The following is a 22,412-nucleotide window of genomic DNA, read 5'->3' on the forward strand; positions in this document are numbered from 1 at the left end:
AGTAAAAAGAGCATTTACAGTCATAGCATGAACCCATCAGAACTAATTGTACTTACTTCCAAACTGAGAGGGAGAGGCACTTTCCAGCATGGTATCTTTCCACCTGCACAAGGTCTCCCCACCGTTCTCGGATTAACATTAGAGTTTGGGAATGTAAGACTTCTAATTGAAGTGATAAACAGAAAGAATCTGATAGATGTTGTTAAGTAAATTTAATATGTTATGCCAACAGTCAATCAAGTACAGGCAAACTTGATTTAAGGAAAGCTCTGGTTTTGAAAAACTGTCTATGAAGAAAATTTCTGAAATATTTCTCCAATGGCTCATTCCAAAAAGTTGTTATAATTTATAGCATAATTTCAGAAAAAGGTTTTATATTTAATTTTGAACCAATATAAAACCATAAGGTCTGGGTTGTGTCTTAATTCATCATAGTTTAGAGAACATGGATTGACCAAATAGTACTATTTTTTTCATCAAACACTACTTTTTTTTTTTTTTGAGACGGAATCTTGCTCTGTCACCCAGGCTGGAGTGCAGTGGCATGATCTCGGCTCACTGCAACCTCTGCTTCCTGGGTTCAAGCAATTCTGTGTCAGCCTCCCTAGTAGCTGGGATTACAGGTGCCTGCCACCACACCAGGCTAATTTTTTTTTTTTTTTTTTTTAAGTAGAGATGGGGTTTAACCATGTTGGCCAGGCAGGTCTCAAACTCCTGACCTAAAGTGATCTGCCCGCCTCAGCCTCTCAAAGTGCTGGGATTACAGGCGTGAGCCACTGTGCCCAGCCTCAAACAATACTATTTTTAACTAATCACTTTTTGTTTTTACCTGCAAAGTCAAAAGTAAAATTTTAAATTTGGTTTATTATAGACATATCACTATTCTTCATAGTGGCCAGTTCTCTAGCCCTATGTGTACCCAAAAAGTGTAGGGGAGATGGGGGCAAGGAATGTAGGCTGCTACAGTTCAAGATTAAGGACAAATGAAAAATGTGGGAGAAGTACCACAAAATCCTTATAAACACATGTCTCAAATTTCAGAAGGATACGCAGGCAGTTGTACATATCCTGAAGAGGTTTCTCATCAGCAAAGAGCCTAGACTGCACCAGCTGATGGATGAAGTTGATTTGCATGCTGTGAACCAAAGCTCGCCCATCTTCCATTGGCAGGAGAAAAGAAGGTGGTTAATCAAATAGGTGTACAAGTGTGTCACTGTTCCAACTAAGCAAGCACATAATAACAATGAATTTTTTAAAAAAGAACTGAAATTATCTACAGAAACTAGACAACACTGCACTCCGAGAAACACTGAAACTTCCATGGTCAATAGGTAGTTACAATTATAAAACTTGCTTCATATTACAGGATAAATTGCTATACACATTTATTATTCTGAAGAAATATATATATAAATATATATACACACATACACACACACACACACACACACACACACACACACACACACGTATATTTCAGACAGAATCTTGCTCTGTCACCCAGGCTAGAGTGCAGCGGCATGATCATGGCTCACCGCAGCCTCAACCTCCCTAGGCTCAGGTGATCCTCCCACCTCCCACTTTAGCCTCCCAAGTAGCTGGGACTACAGGAGCACACCACCATGCCCGGCTAATTTTTAAATTTTTTGTAGAGATGGAGTCTTGCTATATTGTCCAGGCTGGTCTCAAACTCCTGAGCTCAAGTGATCCACCTGCCTCAGCCTCCCAAAGTTATGATTTACCTCCTGTTTCCTTATCCTCAACTAGAATTTCTAGCTTGAGAAGACGCCATGGAACATCTGGGTCATCTCCCATCACAGTCAAGGTGGCTTCAAATTCTCCTTCAACACGAAACTTCACCCGGCCATTTGCTTTTAGAAGAAAAAGATGAAGAAAAAAGTATACTTCACTAGAAAATGAGAATCTTCCTCTTGACCTAGAACTTTCAGTCTTACTTATAAAAAATTTTAAATAGATTGAAGGTTCTTTCGTAAGTGTTCAAACAATTCAATGGTTCCTTAAGAAGTAACCAGCTTCCAGGTCAAGAAATGAAAGGTAACTCTTCTAACATAAATGAACAATATTTTCTTGAGGCTCAACTCTGGGAACTCTTCTCTTTTTCCAGTCCCACTCCCAAGCTGCAAATACCAGCACTGTATTTCTAGGTAGTAAAGAGAAATGACATGGCTGACAAGTTATAGAATCAAACACCACAAAATTGTGAGTCGAATTTTCATAATGCTATTTGAATAAAACTATAGAACTAAAAAAGCTGTTTAAGAAAATATTCTAATATGTAAATTGTGTCACTCAGTCTGGAGTACAGTGGTGCAAGCTTGGCTCACTGCAACCTCTGCCTCCCAGGTTCAAGCAATTCTCGTGCCTCAGCCACCCAATTAGCTGGGATTACAGGTGTGTGCCACCACACCTGGCTAAATTTTGTTTTTTGTTTTTTGTTTTTTGTTTTTTTTTTGACAGTTGTCCAAGCTAGCTGAGATTTTATTTTGGACCCAAAAAAAAAAAAAAAAAAAAAAGCCAATTGAATTGTTTTGCAGCTGGAGGCATGGGCAAAGGGGGGGGTCCCCAGGCAGTAAACTCCCCGCAGATGGGCTGAGGGGTAGGGCTGAGCATCGAGTGGATCTCCTGTTCCCTGTGCTCCCCTGCACAGTGGCCTCCCTCCCGGGCTCTGGGGCAGCCTCAGGAGGGGCAGGCTGGGAGGGGCTGTTGCAGCTGTTCACTTGGGCAGGACGTCAGAGGACTCGGACACCAGCCTCCCATCGCGGGTCTCAATCTTCTTCACAACCTCAGCCTTGGTGGAGCTGGTGCGGCTGAAGGTAGAGCCCCCGCCAGAGCCAAAGCTGGAGCCCAGGCTGTAGCTGAGGCCGGGGCTTGTGAGGCCCCCATAGGCAGAGCTCAGACCACCTGCATAGCCGCTGGTGGTCTTCGTGTGGATACTCATGTTCTGCATCCCGGACTCCAGCCGGCTCTCCTCGCCCTCCAGTAGCCTGCGGTAGGTGGCGATCTCGATGTCCAGGGCCAGTTTGGCATTCATCAGCTCCTGGTAGTCAGGCAGCTGCCGTGCCATGTCCTGCTTGGCTTGCTGCAGGGCTTCCTCCAGCTGCTGCTGCTTGGCACGAGCATCCTTGAGCGCCTGCTCCCCACGATGCTCAGCATCTAAAATGGTGGCCTCCAGGGAAGCCCTCTGGCCTTTGAGGCCCTCGATCTCAGCCTGAAGCCGGCTGATGTTCTGGTTCATCTCGGAGATCTCAGTCTTTGTACGCCGCAGGTCATCCCCGTGCTTCCCAGACAGCTTCTGCAGCTCCTCATACTTGATCTGGTATACGCTCTCCGCCTCAGCCCGGCTGCGATTGGCGATCTCCTCGTACTGCGCCTTGACCTCAGCGATGATGCTGTCCACGTCCAGGGAGCGGCTGTTGTCCATGGACAGCACCACAGACGTGTCGGAGATCTGGGACTGCAGCTCCCGGATCTCCTCTTCATGCAGCTGCCTGAGGAAGCTGATCTCGTCAGTCAGTCCTTCCAGGAGAGACTCCAGCTCTACCTTGTTCATGTAAGCTTCATCCACATCCTTCTTGATGAGGACAAATTCATTCTCCATCTCTGTACGCTTATTGATCTCTTCCTCATACTTGTTCTTGAAGTCCTCCACCAGCCCCTGCATGTTGCCAAGCTCCGCCTCCAGCTTCAGCTTCTCCTGGCCCAGAGTCTCCAGCTGCCTCCTCAGGTTGTTGATGTAGCTCTCAAACATGTTGTCATGTTGCTCCTAGCCATTTTCTGCTGCTGCAGGAGACTCCACTTGGTCTCTAGCATCTTGTTCTGCTGCTCCAGGAACCGCACCTTGTCGATGAAGGAAGCAAACTTGTTGTTGAGGGTCTTGATCTGCTCCTTCTCCTGGGTACGCACGGCCTGGATGTTGGGGTCCACGTCCAGCTTAATGGGATTCAGCAGGCTCTGGTTGATAGTGACGGCGGTGATGCCTCCCATGCCTATGCCGCTGGCCCCAGCATAGCCTGCACCCAGGCCACCGCGGAAGCCAGTGCTGCTCACTTGGGAGAAGCTCGAGGAGCTCGAGCGGGCACTGGGCCAACTAGTGAAGGAGCGGCTGCTGAAGGCCCCGGCCCCGGGGCCAGAGGTGGACACCCTGCAGGATTTCTGGGTCACCCTGATGGACATGGTGGAGGCAGGAGTGGAGGCAGGCGGGCTGAACCAGGGAGAGATTCCAGAAGGAGCAGGGAAGCTGCTTCTTGCTAATTTTTGTATTTTTAGTAGAGACAGAGTTTCACCATGTTGGCCAGGCTGGTCTCAAACTCCTGACCTCAAGTGATCCACCTGCCTCAGCCTCCTAAAGTGCTGAGATTACAGGCATGAGCCACCACACCTGGCCACCAACTCTTAAAAAAAGAAATTTCATGTACATACCAACTGTAAGATTTGCTAACTGAGGAGGAAGATCTGTGGTTACAAGCCGATGTCTAAGAATCTGATTCAGCTGATGGAGTGTGGCTTGTTTTTCAATTTTGGTAATTGGGTCTGGAGGAATAATTTTATCCTGGAAAAAAATTTAAGTGATTTTTAAATAATGTACAAAAAGGGATAATTTTTTTTTTACCTTTGTCTGTCTTTATACAGTGTTTTTGTACTTTACCCAAGAGAATCTCAACACTCATTTCTGCAGTCTACATCCAATAACAATGGCCATTACTATCATACATTAGAGCAACAATGATTACAGTCATTTATCTAAGATAATAATACAACATAACCTCCTTTATGCTCTATTTATGAACCAACTTAATATCACTTGATAACTTCCACAAGTTCTTACAAGTATAAAATACAATGTCTCACTAAGTCAGTAAACTACGAAAACAATAATTTTAAAACGCTTTCAAAAAGCAACTAGCACGTAGCATTTTCACGACTGAAATAGATGTTGCTGTTTGTACATCTGCTCACCCCTGGGGGAAAAAAATAAAACCTTCACCCATTTTTATATCTACTCACATTCTGGTCCCAACTTATTTTTAAAAAGTCCACAACTTTAGTTATAGAGAAAAAAGTGAACTATATGTACTCTTTGTTTTAACAATATGGTTTTTGCTGGGCTACTTAATTGGATTGTATTATTATACAATCCAATCCAATGCTAAAACCTTTAGTTTTTAGGAACATGAGGGCAAAGCACTTACCCTAATGCAGGTTGGCAGCCGCGGATAAGATCCAGTAGTCAGTACATCAATGGCATATGGGATGGCAAAACTAGGCAGGCGTGCATGAACCAGAGCATCTCTAGCTAACGAGGCCAGGCGATCAGCAGTGTCCACAAACAGGATGGCTTGCTGATCTAAAAAGCTTGAGATCATCTTTAAAGTAAAGGGTAAATGTATTAAGCTCCCCTGAAAATGATCTCCTTTTCACACTATATATTGTTAAATCATTCCGAAGTAAACTTCAAGGGGAATTAACATAGTAAGTTTTCCATATTTCAAAGTAGTTCTTCAAACATTCTCTACTATTTTGAAGAAGAAATATTTAATACATTTGTATTTGACATTAAGAGCAATAATTTTCTGTCACTTTAAGTAAAAGCTTCCTAACTCATTTCTACATCCTTACCATTACACATACATAATATCAAAGTTAGCAAAAATAAGTAGAATACAATTTGTTTTCCTCTTACATACTTCCAGGGTTGGTTGGTAATGAAGGAGTTAACAGCATGGACTCCTAGACCTAGACTGCCTTGTTCTCCATTTTAACTCTGCTACTTACTAGCCCTGTAACCTTAGGCAAGTAACTTAACCTTTTTGTGCCTCAGTTTTTCCAGCTGTAAAATGGAGGTGATAATGATTCCCAATCTCATAAAGTTGTTCTCAGTATTAAGAGTTAATGCAATTGGGAGGCCGAGGCGGGTGGATCACGAGGTCGAGAGATCGAGACCATCCTGGTCAACATGGTGAAACCCCGTCTCTACTAAAAGTGCAAAAAATTAGCTGGGCATGGTGGCGCGTGCCTGTAATCCCAGCTACTCAGGAGGCTGAGGCAGGAGAATTGCCTGAACCCAGGAGGCGGAGGTTGCGGTGAGCCGAGATCGCGCCATTGCACTCCAGCCTGGGTAACAAGAGTGAAACTCCGTCTCAAAAAAAAAAAAAAAAAAAAAAAAAAAAAAAAAAAAAAAAAAAAAAAAGGAGTTAATGCAAAATACAGAACCCAGAAATCCACACGTAGCCAACTCATTTTCCACAAAAGCACCAAAAACATACATTGGGGAAAGGACAGTTTCTTTAATAAATGGTGATGGGAAAACTCAATAACCATATGCAAAAGAATGAAACTAGAATCCCCATCTCTCACACTATACAAAAATCAACTCAAAATGAATTAAAGGCTTAAACATGAGACCTGAGGCTATGAAACTATTAGAAGAAAACACTGGGGAAATGCTCTAAGACACTGGCCTGGGCAAAGATTTCTTTGGGTAAGATCTTAAAAAGACAGGCAACAGGCCAGGCACGGTGGCTCATGCCTGTAATCCCAGCACTTCAGGAGGCCGAGGCATGCAAATCATAAGGTCAAGAGATCAAGACCACCCTGGCCAACACGGTGAAACCCTATCTCTACTAAAATACAAAAACAATTAGCCAGGCATGGTGGCCCATGCCTGTAGTCCCAGCTACTCAGGAGGCTGAGGCAGGGGAATCGCTTGAACCCGGGAGGCAAAGGTTGCAGTGAGCCAAGATCACACCACTGCACTCCAGCCTGGGCCACAGAGTGAGACTCAATCTCAAAAAAAAAAAAAAAAAAAAAAAAAGACAGGCAACAAAAGCAAAAATAGACAAAGGAGATTACATCAAGCTAAAAAGCTTTTATACAGCAGAAGAAATAATCAAGTGTGAAGAGACAACCCACAGAATGAGAGAAAATTCTGCAAAATATCCACCTGACAAGGGATTAATAGCCAGAATACATAAGGAACTCAACTCAATAGCAAAATAAAACCAAATAACTCCACTTAAAAAATAAGCAAAATACCTGAATAAACATTTCTCAAAAGAAGACATACAAATGGCCAAAAGGTATATGAAAAAATGCAACATTACTAATCATCAAGGAAATGTAAATCAAAACCACAATGAAAAATCATCTCAACCCAGTTAAAATGACTATTATCAAAAAGACCAAAAATAGCAGATGCCTGTGAGGATGTGGAGGAAGGGGAACCCTCATATACTGTTGGTGACCATGTGACTACAGCCACTACAGAGAACAGTGTGGAGGTTCCTCAAACAAAAAACTAAAAATAGGCTGTGTGTGGTGGCTCACATATGTAATCCCGGCCTGGATAACACAGGGAGACCCTGTCTCTACAACAAATTAAAAAAACAAAAAAATTAGCCTGGCATACTGGTGCATGCCTGTGGTCACAGCTAACAGAGAGGATCACTTAAGCCCAGGAGGTTGAGGTTGCAAAGAGCCGTGACTGTGTCACTGCACTCCAGTCTAGGTGACAGAAAGAGACCTTGTCTCAAAATAAACAAACAAACAAAAAACCCGCTAACAACTAAAAATAGAATTGCCATATGATCCAGCAATTCCACTGCTGAGTATCTAACCAAGAGAAAGGAAATCAGCATACCAAAGTGATATCTGCACTCCCACATTTACTGCAGCACTATTCACAATAGCCAAGATACAGAATCAACCCAAGTGTCCATCGACAGTTTATGGATAAAGAAAATACGGTAAACGTATGCAATGGAATACTATTCAGCCATAAAAAAGAATGAAAGCCTGCCATTTGCAAGAGCATGTATGGAAGTGAAGGTCATCATGTTAAGTGAAATAAGCCAGGCACAGAAAGACAAATATTGCACATTCTCTCTCACACGTAGGAGCTAAAAAAGTGGATATAATGGAGGTAGAGAGTAGAACGGTGGTTAGGAGAAGCAGGGAAGGGAGGAAGCATGAAGAAAAGTTGGTACAGAAATATAGTTAAAAGGAATAAGTTCTAGTATTCGATAGTAAAGTAGGGAAACTATAATTTGCAATAATTTATTGTATATTCAAAACAACCAAAAGAGAAGAACTGTAACATTCCCAACACAAAGAAAAATGTCTAAGGTACTGAATATCCCAATTATCCTGATTTGATCACTTTAAATATGTATCAAAATATCACCTGTACCCCCAAAATACGTACAACTATATCAATTAAAAAAAGTTAACACATAAAAACCCTTTAGAACAGTGCCTAGAAAGAAGACAGAAAAACACTCCAAAACACCCATTATGAGATATAGGTCAACTTCATGCCCAATACAGAAATCCTTTCCATCAGTTTTCCACTCAGTGCATTTCATAACGATACCTAAACTAGTAGAGCTCATCACAGAGCTAAAAATTACCTCCCTAAAACTTTTACCTTGTTTTTTTTTTGAGACAGAGTCTTGATCTGTCACCCAGGCTGCTGGAGTGCAGTGGCGTGATCTCTGCTCACTGTGACCTCCGCCTCCCGGGTTCGAGCAATTTTCCTGCATCAGCCTCCCGAGTAGCTGGTATTACTGGGGCACACCACCACACCCAGCTAATTTTTGTATTTTTAGTAGAGACAGGGTTTCACCATGTTGGCCAGGTTGGCCAGGCTGGTCTTGAACTCCTGACCTCAGGTAATACACCCGCCTCAGCCTCCCAATGTACTGGAATTACAGGCATGAGTCACCGTGCCCAGCCATTTTCTAGTTCAATTCTAGAACAATAAAGTCTTCTCTCTCATGTCCTTCAAACAGGCTGCCAGTGGCCAACTGAAGACATAGTACCCAGAATTAATACCAACATCACACAAACATGTAAAAATGCTCTACAATTTCTTAGTGTTTTCAAACATGTTATTTGATTTTTGCAACTCTAAGAAATAGAACCAGATAATTACTATGACCTTAGAGATGAGAAAATTGAAGCTTAGGTTAAGACACTTGCCCAAAGAAAGTCAATAATCAGAAGAGCTGAAACAACACCACAAAAAGTATTTCTTCTAATTCTTAATTAGACCCAGTATACAACATGACCCAGTAAAAATGCTACTTTCTATGACTAGTACAATGAATTTCTATCAATGCCACCAACCCTAACTTATTAGCAGCCATGACACTGCTAATACATTCTCAACTTTTGAACTGGCTTTTACTCAGATTTAGGCTATCTCAAGTCTCCCTTAACTCAGGTCACTGTAAAAATGCTTATCAGACCAAAGTCAAGCTCAGAGAGTACCAAAGACCTTCCCTGAAAAAGACATGCATCAACCCTATTGGGATGCCACAGTTTATCCAGCCCCTACCGCTCCACTTAAATGTAAACAATTAATGAAACACTCTCTAAACTACTTCACTGAACTCAAAATACACTAGCTTCAGCTACATTCCTTGAACTTAGAAATATAATTAATAAAGATGAAACTTGGCTGGGTGTGGTGGCTCATGCCTGTAATCTCCAGTAGTTTGGGAAGCAGAGGCAGAGATGGGAGGATTGCTTGAAGCCAGGAGTTTAAAACCAGCCTGGGCAACAAAGTGAGACCCCTGCCTCTACAAAAACTCTTAAAAAATTACATGGCCTGTAATCCCAGCACTTTGGGAGGCCGAGGCGGGTGGATCACAAGGTCGAGAGATCGAGACCATCCTGGTCAACGTGGTGAAACCCCGTCTCCACTAAAAATACAAAAAAACTAGCTGGGCGTGGTGGCGCGTGCCTGTAATCCCAGCTACTCAGGAGGCTGAGGCAGGAGAATTGCCTGAGCCCAGGAGGCGGAGGTTGCGGTGAGCCGAGATCGCGCCATTGCACTCCAGCCTGGGTAACAAGGGTGAAACTCCGTCTCAAAAAAAAAAAAAAAAAAAAAAAAAAAATTACATGGGCACAGTAGTGTGTGCCTGTGGTCTCAACTACTCAGGGAGGCTGAGGTGGGAGGGCTGCTCGAGCCCAGAAGTTTGAGGTTGCAGTGAGCTGTGATTACACCAGTGTACTCCAGCCTGGGTGACAGAGTAAGATTCTGTGTCTTAAAAATAAATACATAAATGAAACTTGAGTTTTGAATAACTGATTAGTGAATTCATTCACATGGATGGACAGTCTTAGTTCACAAAGAACTAATCCATGTTGTTTTTAAGTATTCACACACCAGCTGTAATTATGTTTAATAATAATCTCCTTTGGAATTTAACACTGAATAAATGTTTCTGTAAACAAGATACACAAATGGCCAATAAGCACATGAAAACATGTTCAACATCATGGGTCATCAGGAAAATACAAATTAAAACTTTAATGAGATGCCACTTCATACCTACTAGGATGGCTAGATTCGAAAAGTCAGGTAACAATAAGTGTTGGCATGGATGTGGAGAAACTAGAACTTCTATACATTGCTGGTGCAAATGTAAAATGGTGTGGCCACTTCGTAAAATAGTACGGCAGTTCCACAAAGCGTTCAACAAAGAGTTACCTAGCCATCCCACTCCTGGGTATACACTCAAGAGAAATAAAAGGATATGTCCAGACAGCTGGACTTGACTATTTACAACAGCATTTGTCATAATAATCCAAAACTGGAAAGAATGCAAATGCCTATTAACTGATGAACAGATAAATAAAATGTAGTATTATCCATGCAATTCAGCCATAAAAAGGAATGAAGTACTGATACATTTTACCACATGAATCAATCTTGAAAATACTAAGCAAAAAAAAAAAAAAAAAAAAAAAAAAGCTAAATTAAAGAAGCCAATCACAACACAACACATTTGATTCCATTTATATGAAATGTTCAGAACAGGCACATCTATTGAGACTAAGTAGATTAGCAGCTGCTTAGGGCTGGAAGAGAGCTGGGGGGTGATAACTAATGGGCACAGGTTTTCTTTCTGAGGTGATTAAAATGTTTTAAAAATGACTGTGATGATGGTTGCACATATCTATGAATATAATAAAAACCACTGAATTCCATACTTTAAGTGGGCAAATTATATCTCAATAAAGCTACTGAAAAATAATCTCTAGGAGAATGACAAATATTTTCTCTTTTTCTTAGGCAAAACGTTATCCAAGTTATTTTATCATTAGTCAGAGTTCTATAAACTGTGGACCTATACACTCATAACACGTCTGGCACAGCCAAAGATCATTATCAAGACTCTCTAATGAAACTAGTTAAATAACATTAGGTTGAGAACAGAAGCACTGAAACATGAACAATCCCTCTAATTCTCTTTGATGGACTTTATCCCTGACATAAACACATCTGTATCACAAACAAAACTGCTGAGAGGGTCAGTGCAAGATAGTGGAATAGAAGCCAGCACCAGTCACCCCCTCTCCAGGAACATGAAATTACAACTATCTGCACACATAAAGGCAGTGTTACAAAAACGAAAAATCAGGTGAGCAATCACAGTACTTGGTTTTAACTTCCTATCACTGAGGGAGGCATTGAGGAGGGCAGGAGAGACAGTCTTGAATCACTGACACTGGCCCTCCCCTATCACCCCAGCAAAGGCCCTGCTGTACAGAGCAAGAATCTATGCACTTAAGGGAGGGAAGAGAACACCGACTGGGGGACTTTACATAGAACGCAGTGCTGCCCTGTCATAGTGGAGAGCAAAGCTGTGCTGGGCCAGCCAGCACCAGTGTACAGAAGGAGCACTTGGACCAGCTTTGGCCAGAGAATTGCCCATCGCAGCGGTCAGAACTTCAGTTTCTTGGCAAGCCTTGCTACTGTAGGCCAAAGTACTCTGGAGTCCTAGGTAAACATGAAAGGCAGTCTAGGACACAAGCACTGCAATTCCTAGGCAACTCTTAATGCTAGACTGGGCTCAGAGCCACAGGACCGGGGTGGCACATGACCTAGGGATACACCAGTTGGGGGGACCAGGGAGTGTTTGCACCACCCTTCCACAAACCCCAGGCAGCGCAGCTTGCAACAACAAAAGAGATTCCTTACTTCTGCTTGAGGACAGGAGAGCAAAGAGTAGGGACTTTGTCTTGCATCTTGGATACCAGCTCAGCCACAGTAGGACAGGGCACCAGGCAGAGTGATGAGGCCCTATTCCAGGCCCTAGCACATGGATGACACAGACACACCGTGGGCCAGAAGGGTACCTGCTGCCTTGAAGGAAAGGACCAAATCCTGGCAGGATTCATCTGCTGAATAAAAGAGCCCTTGGGCCCTGAATAACCAGCAGCAATACTCAGGTAGTGTGCTGTGGACCTTGGGCTCCAAGATGTGCTGACTTCAGGTGCGACCGATCACATACTCAGCTGTAGTGGCTATGGTGAAAGACTCCTTCTGTTTGAGAAAAGCAGGGGGAAAAATAAAGGGGACTTTGTTTTGCTCCTTAGGTACCAGCTCAGCCAAAGGTGGGTAGAGCACCAAGAAGGCTCTTGGGGTCCCCGAGTTCAGGCCTAGGCTCTTGGACACCATTTCTGGACCTCCCCAGGGCCAGAGGGGGCCCTGAAGGATGAGTCCCAGGTCTGGCAGTATTCACCACAAGCTGACTGAAGAACCCTTACGTTTTAAGTGAACATCAGTGGTTGCTTAGCAGAACCCCCAACCATGGGCCGGTGACGGCCAAAGGGAGAGGCTCCTCTGCCTGTGGAAAGGGGATGGAAAAGCAGGAAAGACTTTTATTGTGGTTCGAGTGCCAGCTTAGCCGCAGTAAGAAAAGAGTATCAGGCAAATTACCAAGGTTTTTCACTCTAATCCCTGGCCACTAGACAGCATCTTTGGGCCCACCCAAAGCCTGGGGAAACTTGCTACCCTGAAAAACACAAACCTGACTGGCTTCACCAGCTGCTGATTATAGAGCCCTAGGGCCTGGAGTGAACATAAGTGGTAGCCAGGTAGTGGTTACAGTGGGCCTTGGGCAAGACCCAGTGCTGTGCTGGCTTCAGGTCTGACCAGGTGCACCCATGTGGTGGTGGCCACATGGGTGCTTACATCACCACATCCCTAGTCCCAGGTGGCTCAGCACAAAGAGCAAGACTTTGTTTGTTTGGAAGAAACTAAAGAAAAAGAACAGGAGTCTTTGGTTGGTAATCCAGAGAAATCTTCCAGATCTTATCCAAGACCATCAAGGCGGTACCTCCATGAGTAGGCAAAAACCACAGCATTATTGAGCTTGGGGCCCAAGTCCCTCGGAATATCTGGAAAGCCTCCTCAAGAAGGACAGGCACGAACAAGCCCAGACTGCAAAGACTACAATAAATACCTAACTCTTCAAGGCCCAGATCTAAAAGCATCAAGATCATCCAGGAAAACAGGATCTCATCAAACGAACAAAAGAAGGTACCAGGAACCAATCCTGGAGAAACAGATCATGTAATCTTTCAGATAGAGAATTCAAAATAGTTGTTTTGAGGAAACTCAAAGAAATTCAAGATAACACAGAGAATGAATTCGTAATTCTATCAGGTAAATTTAACAGAGATTGAAATAATTTTTTAAAATCAGGCAGAAATTTTAGAGGTGAAAAATGCAATTGGCATACTGAAGAATGCATCAAAGTCTCTTAATAACAAAGCTGATCAACCAGAAGAAACAATTAGTGAGCTTGAAGACAGGTTACTTGAAAATACACAGTCAGAAGAGACAAAAGACAAAAGAATGAAGCATACCTAAAAGATTTAGAAAACAGCCTCAGAAGGGCAAATCTCAGAGTTATTGGCCTTAAAGAGGAGGTAGAAACAGAGATGGGGTAGTAAGTTTATTCAAAAGAATTATAACAGAGAACTTCCAAAACTTAGAGAAAGTTATCAACAACATTCAAGTACAAGCAGATTTAGCCCAAAGGCGACTACCTCAAGGCATCTAATAATCACTCTCAAAGGTCAAGGATAAAGAAAGGATCCTAAAAGCAGCAAGAGAAAAGGAACAAGTAACATACAATGGAGCTCTCTAATACGTTTGACAGGAGACTTTTCAGTGGAAACTTTACAGGCCAGGAGAGAGTGGCATGACATATTTAAAGTGCTGAAGGAAAAAAAATTTTATCCTAGGATAGCGTATCTGGTAGAAATATCCTTCAAGCTTGAAGGAGAAATAAACAAAAGCTGAGAGATGTCATCAACACCACACCTGTCCTACAAGAAATGCTAAAGGGAGTTCTTTAATCTGAAAGAACAGTATGTTAACAGGCAATGAGAAATCATCTGAAGGTACAAACCCACTGGTAATACTAAGCATACAGAAAAACAGAATATTATAACACTGTAATTGTACTATGTAAACTACTCCTATGTTCAGTAGAAAGGCTAATGATGAACCAACAGGAAATCATAACTACAACTTTTAAAGACATAGAATTTTTCAAGACAATAAGAACTAAAGAGAAACAACAAAAAGTTAAAAAGTGGGGAGATGAAGTTAAATTGCAGAGTTTTCATTAGTTTTCCTTTTGCATGTTTGTTTATGCAATCAAAGTTGTCGTCAGTTTAAAATAATGGGTTATAAGATAGTATTTGCAAGCCTCACAGTAACCTCAAATCATACAATAGGCTGGGCGCTGTGGCTCACGCCTGTAATCCCAGCACTTTGGGAAGCTGAGGCAAGTGGATCACCTGAGGTCAGGAGTTTAAGACCAGCTGGCCAACATGACAAAACCCCATCTCTACTGAAAATACAAAAATTAGCAGGCGAGGTGGCACAAGCCTGTAATCCCAGCTACTCAGGAGGCTGAGGCAGTAGAATCACTTGAACCCGGGAGTCAGAGGTTACAGTGGGCCGAGACCACACCACTGCACTCCAGCCTGGGCAACAGAGAGAGAGAGACTCCATCTCAGAAAAAAAAAAAAAAAAAGATGGATACAAAAAATAAAAAACAAAAAATTATATCATGTCACCAGAGAAAAATCACCTTCACTAAAAAGACAAGGAGGAAGGAAAAAAGGAAGAGAAGACCATAAAACAGCCAGAAAACAAATAACAAAATGGCAGGAGTAAATGCTACTTATCAATAACAACACTGAATGTAAATAAACTAAACTCTCCAATAAAAAGGCACAGAGTGGCTGAAATGGATTCAAAAAAAGCAAGACTCAACAATCTGTTGCCTTCAAGAAACATACTTCACCTGTAAAGACACCGATACACGGACTAAAAATAAAGGGATGGAAAAGGATTTATATTCCAATGGAAACCAAAAAGGAGTAGGAGTAGCTATACTTAGACAAAATAGATTTCAAGACAAAAACTATGCAGAGACAAAGAAGGTCATTAATGATATAGGAGCCAATTCGGCAAAAGGATATGATTGTAAATACATGTGTATCCAATACTGGAACACCCAGATATGTAAACCAAATATTACTAGAGTTAAAAAGTAAGATGTCAATACAACAATAGCTGGAGACTTCAACACCCCACCTTCAGCAATGGATGGATCTCCCAAACAGAAACTCAACAGAGAAACACTGGACTTAATCTGCACTATGGAACAAATGGACCTAATAGATACTTATGGAACATTTTATCCAAAGGATGCAAGATATACATTCTTCTCCTCAGCACATAGATCACTCTCAAGGACAGACGATATGTTAGGCCACAAAGCAAGTCTTAAAACATTCAGAAAAACTGAAATAATATCAAGCATCTTCTCTGACCACAATGGAATAAAACTAGAAAACAATAACAAGAGGAATTTTGGAAACTATACAAACACATGGAAACAACATGCTTCCAAATGAACAATGGGTCAATGAACAAATTAAGAAGAAAATTTAAAAATTTATTGCAATAAATAATGGAAACACAACATATCAAAACCTATGGGATACAGCACTAAGAGAGAAATTTATAGTTATAAGTGCCTACATCAAAAAAGAAGAAAAACTTCCAATAAATAACCTAACAATGCATCTTAAAGATTATAAAAGCAAGAGAAACCCGAAACCAAAATTAGAAGAAACAATAAAGATCAGGACAGAAATAAATGAATTTGAAATGAAGAAAACAATACAAAAGGTCAATGAAACAAGAAGTTGGTTTTTTGAAAAAATAAACAAAATTGACAAAACTTTACCCAGACTCACAAAGAACAAAAGGGAGAAGACCCAAATGAATAAAATCAAGAATGAAAAAGGAGACATTACAATTAATATCACGGAAATTCAAAGGATCATTAGTGGCTACTGTGAGCAACTATATGCCAATAAGTCAGAAAATCTAGAAGAAATAGATAAATTCCCAGACACATACAATCTGTGAAGATTGAACCATGAAGAAATCCAAAACCTGAATAAACTAATAACAAGTAATAAGATTGAAGCTATAACTCATTATATTAATTAGAACTTGTCTCCCAGCAAGGAAAAGCCCAGGACCTTATGGCTTCACTACTGAATTCTACCAAACATTTAAAGAACTAATACCAATCCTACTTAAACTATTCCAAAAATAGTGGAAGAAGGAAAACTTCCAAACTCATTCTACAAGGCCAGTATTATCCTGATACCAAAACCAGACACACATCAAAAAAAGAAAATTACAGGCCAATATATCTGATGAATATTGATGCAAAAATCCTCAACAAAATACTAGCAAACCAAATTCAACAAAACATTAAAAAGATCGTTCATCATGACCAAGTGGGATTTCTCCCTGCAATACAAAGATGGTTCACCATATACAAATCAATCAATGTGATATATCATATCAATAGAATGAAGGACAAAAACCATGTGATCATTTCAACTGATGCTGAAAACACATGTAAAGCATTCATCATCCTTTCACAATAAAAACCCTCAAAAAACTGGGTATAGAAGGAACACACCTCAACATAATAAAAGCCATATTTGACAGACCCACAGCTAATATCATGCTAAATGGGGAAAACTGAAAGCCCTTCCTTTCAGATCTGGAACATGACAAGGATGTCCACTTTCACCACTATTATTCAACATAGTACTGGAAGTCCTAGCTAGAGTAATCAGACAAAAGAAAGAAATAAAGGGCAACCAAACTGGAAAGGGAAGAAGTCAAATTATCCTTGTTTGCAGATAATATAATCCTGTATTTGGAAAAACCTAAAGACCCCACCAAAAAAACTATTAGAACTGATAAATTCAGTAAAGTTACAGGATACAAAGTCAACATACAAAATATCAGTAACATTTCCTTTTTCTTATTTTTTGAGATGGAGTTTCGTTCTTGTTACCCAGGCTGGAGTGCAATGGCGCAATCTCGGCTCACCGCAACCTCCGCCTCCTGGATTCAAGCAATTCTCCTGCCTCAGCCTCCTGAGTAGCTGGGATTACAGGCGTGCGCCACCATGCCCAGCTAATTTTTGCATTTTTAGTAGAGACGGGGTTTCACCATGTTGACCAGGATGGTCTTGATCTCTTGACCTCGTGATCCACCCGCCTCGGCCTCCCAAAGTGCTGGGATTACAGGCATGAGCCACCACGCCCGGCGATATCAGTAATATTTCTATATGCCAACAGTGAACAATCTGAAAAAGAAAAAATCAAGTTTTTACTCCTTAATGCTTTGTTTTTTTTAATCTTTTTTATTCCTTAATGCTTCTTAAACATAGCATAAAACTTTATTTTTGGTAGATTTTAGTATCTTTGGTACACTGCACTGCATGTCACTTTGCATTCCAAAGAGCGATTCAACAGTAAAAGACTATAAGGTTCTCGAAGGCAGGGACTATTCCTTATTGAAGACTCCATTATACCCTGTGCTCAGTGGAAGTTTGAAGAATTATAGATAGATAAACAAACAGAAAAATGCTTTTATCAGCCTCTGTGACCTTGAAGAACCCATGTAACTTCTAGGGACTTTATCATTTCGTCATCTAAAAAACTAGAAAAAAAAAATACTAACTCTGCCATTCTCACAGGATTGTCAAGAATTAATAAGCAAAATTTAATGGAGAACCTTGCAAATTCTAAGGAATTGTACAAATATAAACTAACAATTTCTCCCCTTTAGTCTCAGTCTCATATTTAAAGTCTCCTCATGTAATGATGTCTCCAGATATCTCCCACTCTTCTTTCTGATCAGGTGTCCATAAACAAACACTAAGTTTCTACAGAAATATATATTATCATACAGAAACATGATTGTTCACGTCACTCAAATCAGCAGGGATAAGTTAAAGCTAAAATGTAAAACTATGTCTATTACAACATTCAAAAAGTTATTTTATACAAAGTAAAATAAAAAATTTAACTCACCGCACATTTTTCCACTTTGCCAGCATTATTAGCCCATTTCACTAAAGCTAATAATCGAACAAAGAGTTGGCGTGTCCGGCTAGCAAACTGCACTATTTCTATTTTCCTATAAAATAAAACAACGCTTAATGAACCAACATATTAGGAAGGGTATTTCACAATTTATTTCAAACGGGGGGGGGGGCGGGGCGGGGAGAGGAAATCAACCTTTGCTTACAACCACTATGAAATGAGCCACCTAAAATATTTAACTAAATATTAACTATTGTCACATTTTGTACACTATCTGTATGTTTTAGTTTTCACTTCAGAACAATAAATCCAATAGAATGTTTTAGCAATAAATCACATTTTTAAATTAATTTTATATTGTAACAAAAGTTGTTTACAAAAATGTACTAAATTTAGCATATGGCAGTATAAGTAAACTGGCTCACAGAAGGTATCAAATGAGAAGTTATGAATTATAAGTTCATAACTGAAATTAGGAGTAATTTAATTAGTAAGTAATTAGTAACCCTTTTGGTAAGTGAAAATAATTGAAATTGATCTTTACCAAAGCCTGAAACTGTATTCATTCTACAAAAGGGCATCATTTCCCATCCTGGACCAGCATGATTTTAAAGATTGAATAATTAAAGAACTTAAGTATGTAACTCTTTACCAAACTAATTTCAACGACAAACTTGTATATATTAAAAAATGTCCAAGCAAAGTTAAAGAAATTATGTTGAGTACCAAAAATAAAAGGTCTGTTCATATCTAGTTTTATCCTATACTATTATTATTATTCCTTTTTCCTGAATACTCATCAGTACTTTTATCATCTCATCCTAAAGCCCCAAAAGCTTTACTTAAATTATGTTGTCAATCAACATGTTAGCTAGATCACTCAACTTCACAGCAGCTACAAAACTGATAATTATATCTTTCATGGTTTACTTTAAGATGCTGAAAAAAATATTCAACAAGCCAGGACTGATGACAGGACTCAGCAGGACACCAACCTCCCTCCAAGTAGACTCTGACCTATTAATCTTAGTACAGCTGTTCAACGACCTACAGATCCAATCTCCACATCTTGCCAATACCACCATCATGACGCAATGCACCAAAGTTCTTGCTGAAGTACAATCCTGACTGAAGGCTACAGAGGCTGGCTCCTACTGAGAGCACACATAGCCCACAAGCACCCTAAAAGGCTCTTAAAGATCAGCCAGCAATATGATTAGTGGTACTATAAAGGGAAGAATCAAGGGCATAATTATGACTCTTTGCCAGTGTCCATGAAAGATCATAAGACCAGACTGAAACACAGCAGAAATGTTAAACACACATTAAGATCCGGCAGATCTCAGGGATGGGAACCTCAGTACCTTCTTCACTCTAACTCAGCAATGGCTTATAGAGGATGCAAGGTCTCTGCTCCTCTCACAGAGCAAACACACTTGTCTATTATTAATTCAGTTGCCCAAATGCAGTCCTCTACTATAATGGAAATGTCCCCCTTTGTAAGCTATAGTAATGCAGTTTTCTGACACCATGTTGTCTCAAGTGATAGGGAACATAAGTCAGTTTTCCAAAGGCCCAGTTTCCCTTCATACTCGAGATTGGACAGAACACATCCTTGACTTAGCATTTTCCTCCTTTAATACTGACCGGCCAAACCATAACACAGGTTGCCTTAATTGTCTCTTCCACTTCTACCTTTTTGATCCATGTCTACTTTGATCAGAAGGTAAGCGGGGGTTGGCAGTAGAGTTGCGCCTGTAGTCCCAGCTACTCGCCAGGCTGAGGCAGGAGAATTGCTTGAACCCAGGAGGCGGAGGCTGTGGTGAGCTGAGATTGCGCCATTGCACTCCAGCCTGGGTAACAAGAGCAAAACTCCATCTCAAAGAAAAAAAAAATGCTAAAAAGTTGCCAAGTGACTTGGTACTTAAAAAACAAAAAACAAAACAAAACAAAAAAACCAACCAAGGAGCCTAAGTAGTGCCAAAGATAAGGTCAAATAATCTACATAGTAGTTACAATTTAAATCTCCATCATATGATTTATTTGGAACTTTAATGTAGCTTGTTCCTTTGGCCTCTGGAAACATACTAGCCTTGTGTTAAATCTTAAGCTCCAACCTCCAACTGAACAAAAATGTTAACTATGTAACAGCAGGAGCAGTAGGAAACTATCAATTCTCTGAAGTACTTAATAGCATCATTGTAGCAAGTGATAAATTAGCAGCCAACTTTCTAAAGCCTGTCTGCTGCTCCTCAGCACTTTCCTTTACAGACTGTATCTTCTATGTCTTAGTATCACCCTTAGGGACTTGATCAGGTCAGTCACTCAATAAAGGTTTGTAGAATATAAGATCTAGAACTGGTCCCACGCCAAGTATTGTTAAGGGTGAGGAAATTACATTTCCCAGGACTGCCGAAACACATGGTGTAAAAAATCATTCTAGACTCTTCGGGCCTGTTTCTAATCCATAGCCCTATACCACCCATACCTACATACCAACACTCATATAGATTGATCAATAAAGAGACTTTAAGGTTTTTTCATACTCACCTTTCCACATCAGATTTCCTTGGCAGTCTAAGAAGAAAAAAAAAAAAAAAAGAAACATTAAATACATGCACACTTTCATTCTAAAGTGTTAACAATCTTTACTTTTACTCTATTAAATATGTTAATGTTTCAGAAAAACTGGGTAAACAGCTACTACAGGCTCACATGGCTACCTACTCTTTTTTAGATTTGACTGTAAGGCAAAAACCAACAAAAGAAAAGAACATTCAAAATCTCTCCATTCAAAATGCTTCAAAACGTATTGCATGAACCTCGAATATTTAAAAAACCCAAGTTCCACATTAGCACACGATATCATAGGGTATCAGAGAAAAGATTATTTTAAGACCAAAATGGTCACAGATGCAGAAGTACTTACTACTTGGTTGCCAGCCTCCCTGTATCCAATGGATACCTGTTTCCAAGCAATAATCCCTTCACGTTGTGTTATGGTGGACAAAATTAGAAGTTAAGCATACGAAAGGGCCAATGTATATCAAGGGTTTTACAGTAATTTTGATGTTGCATGGTGGTTAGATGAAAAAATTTTTATTGCTTTTAAACAGCTCTAATAGGATTTTTATATTTCTTTTTGTTAGTCCTCCAGCTGATAGCCAGCAACCAATGTCAACTTCTTCCCTGATAAGCTAGACCATTTAACACTCACGTCCACTGATGCCTAGAAAGATCCTTAATGCCTCCCGAATTGCCACATTCTGTTAACCTCTATCCCACGGTCCAAGATTTAATGGCCTAAGCAACTCTCAAGCCTCTCCCACAGCTAATCAGTTCTTGAAGCATACACACCCAGCCGAAGAAGATTGTCTCCCACCCTTGTGCCACAGGAACAGAAAAACTAAAACTACTTTCAGAGGTTCAAAGTACAAGGAGGAGAAAATATTAAAAGGAGCTCTGGCTTATAGTTACAAGTATTATTTGGGTAGACAGTGAGATGGAAGTTAAAGTCATGTTCAGAATGATAAAGGGAACTAGGTGGTGGCTGGAAGAGCCAGCAGAACCGAACGATAAAGCAGAAATTACGGCCCCGCTAGAAGACTGCAAATAAAGGCAGCTACTGGCAAGTTCCTCTACATGCCAAACCTCCTGAGAACACTCCTTGAGAAGCCAGAGTCCTTGTCTTCACCTCAAGGGAGGGAGAATGAGAAAGACCTATGAGGGAGAGGAGGAGTAGAGTCTCTGGGGATAGAAAGAACAGGAATCATTGTTCCTGCTTCTTTTACCTGCCTCAGAGACCCCAAAAGGACCACCTCATGTCAGAAGTAGTATCATATCAGGGATAAAAGACAGGCTTTGCTGCCTGCCTCCCCTTTTCCCCATTCCTCCTAATCTATTTTAAATTCTTTTATGGATAAGAAAGCTACCATTTAGGGTAAAAGCCCTAAAATGCAAATGCTGGCAAGTAAGGCATAGAAACTTATTTATCCCAAAGCACAATAAGACAAGTTTACATGACTGAGATCCTGGCATTTTCTGATTTTAATTTAAAAAAGGGAGGTGGGGGCAGGTGCGGTGGCTCACTCACACCTGTAATCCCAGCACTTTGGGAGGCTGAGGCGGGCAGATCGCTTGAGTCCAGGAGTTTG

General features: G+C 40.7%; 1 protein-coding gene and 1 pseudogene across 3 annotated transcripts in view; both read right to left on the minus strand.

Moving 5' to 3' along the window:
• The window catches only part of MED14 (mediator complex subunit 14), a 91,147-nt gene that overhangs the window by 64,455 nt on the left and 4,280 nt on the right, over positions 1-22,412 (minus strand). For all 3 annotated transcript variants that reach the window (XM_039475385.2, XM_039475384.2, XM_039475383.2), the window contains exons 2-8: positions 20,809-20,835; positions 18,247-18,352; positions 5,211-5,384; positions 4,441-4,570; positions 1,743-1,871; positions 1,050-1,157; positions 57-189 (exon numbers count right to left, since the gene is read on the minus strand). In XM_039475385.2, coding sequence (XP_039331319.1) covers positions 57-189; positions 1,050-1,157; positions 1,743-1,871; positions 4,441-4,570; positions 5,211-5,384 — 674 coding nt within the window. In that variant the 5' untranslated portion in view covers positions 18,247-18,352; positions 20,809-20,835. The remainder of the gene's footprint in view (positions 1-56; positions 190-1,049; positions 1,158-1,742; positions 1,872-4,440; positions 4,571-5,210; positions 5,385-18,246; positions 18,353-20,808; positions 20,836-22,412) is intronic.
• LOC120366559 (keratin, type II cytoskeletal 8 pseudogene) lies at positions 2,518-4,387 on the minus strand (annotated as a pseudogene).

The sequence above is a fragment of the Saimiri boliviensis genome, chromosome X (assembly GCF_048565385.1).
Source record: "Saimiri boliviensis isolate mSaiBol1 chromosome X, mSaiBol1.pri, whole genome shotgun sequence".
Classification (NCBI taxonomy): domain Eukaryota; kingdom Metazoa; phylum Chordata; class Mammalia; order Primates; family Cebidae; genus Saimiri; species Saimiri boliviensis.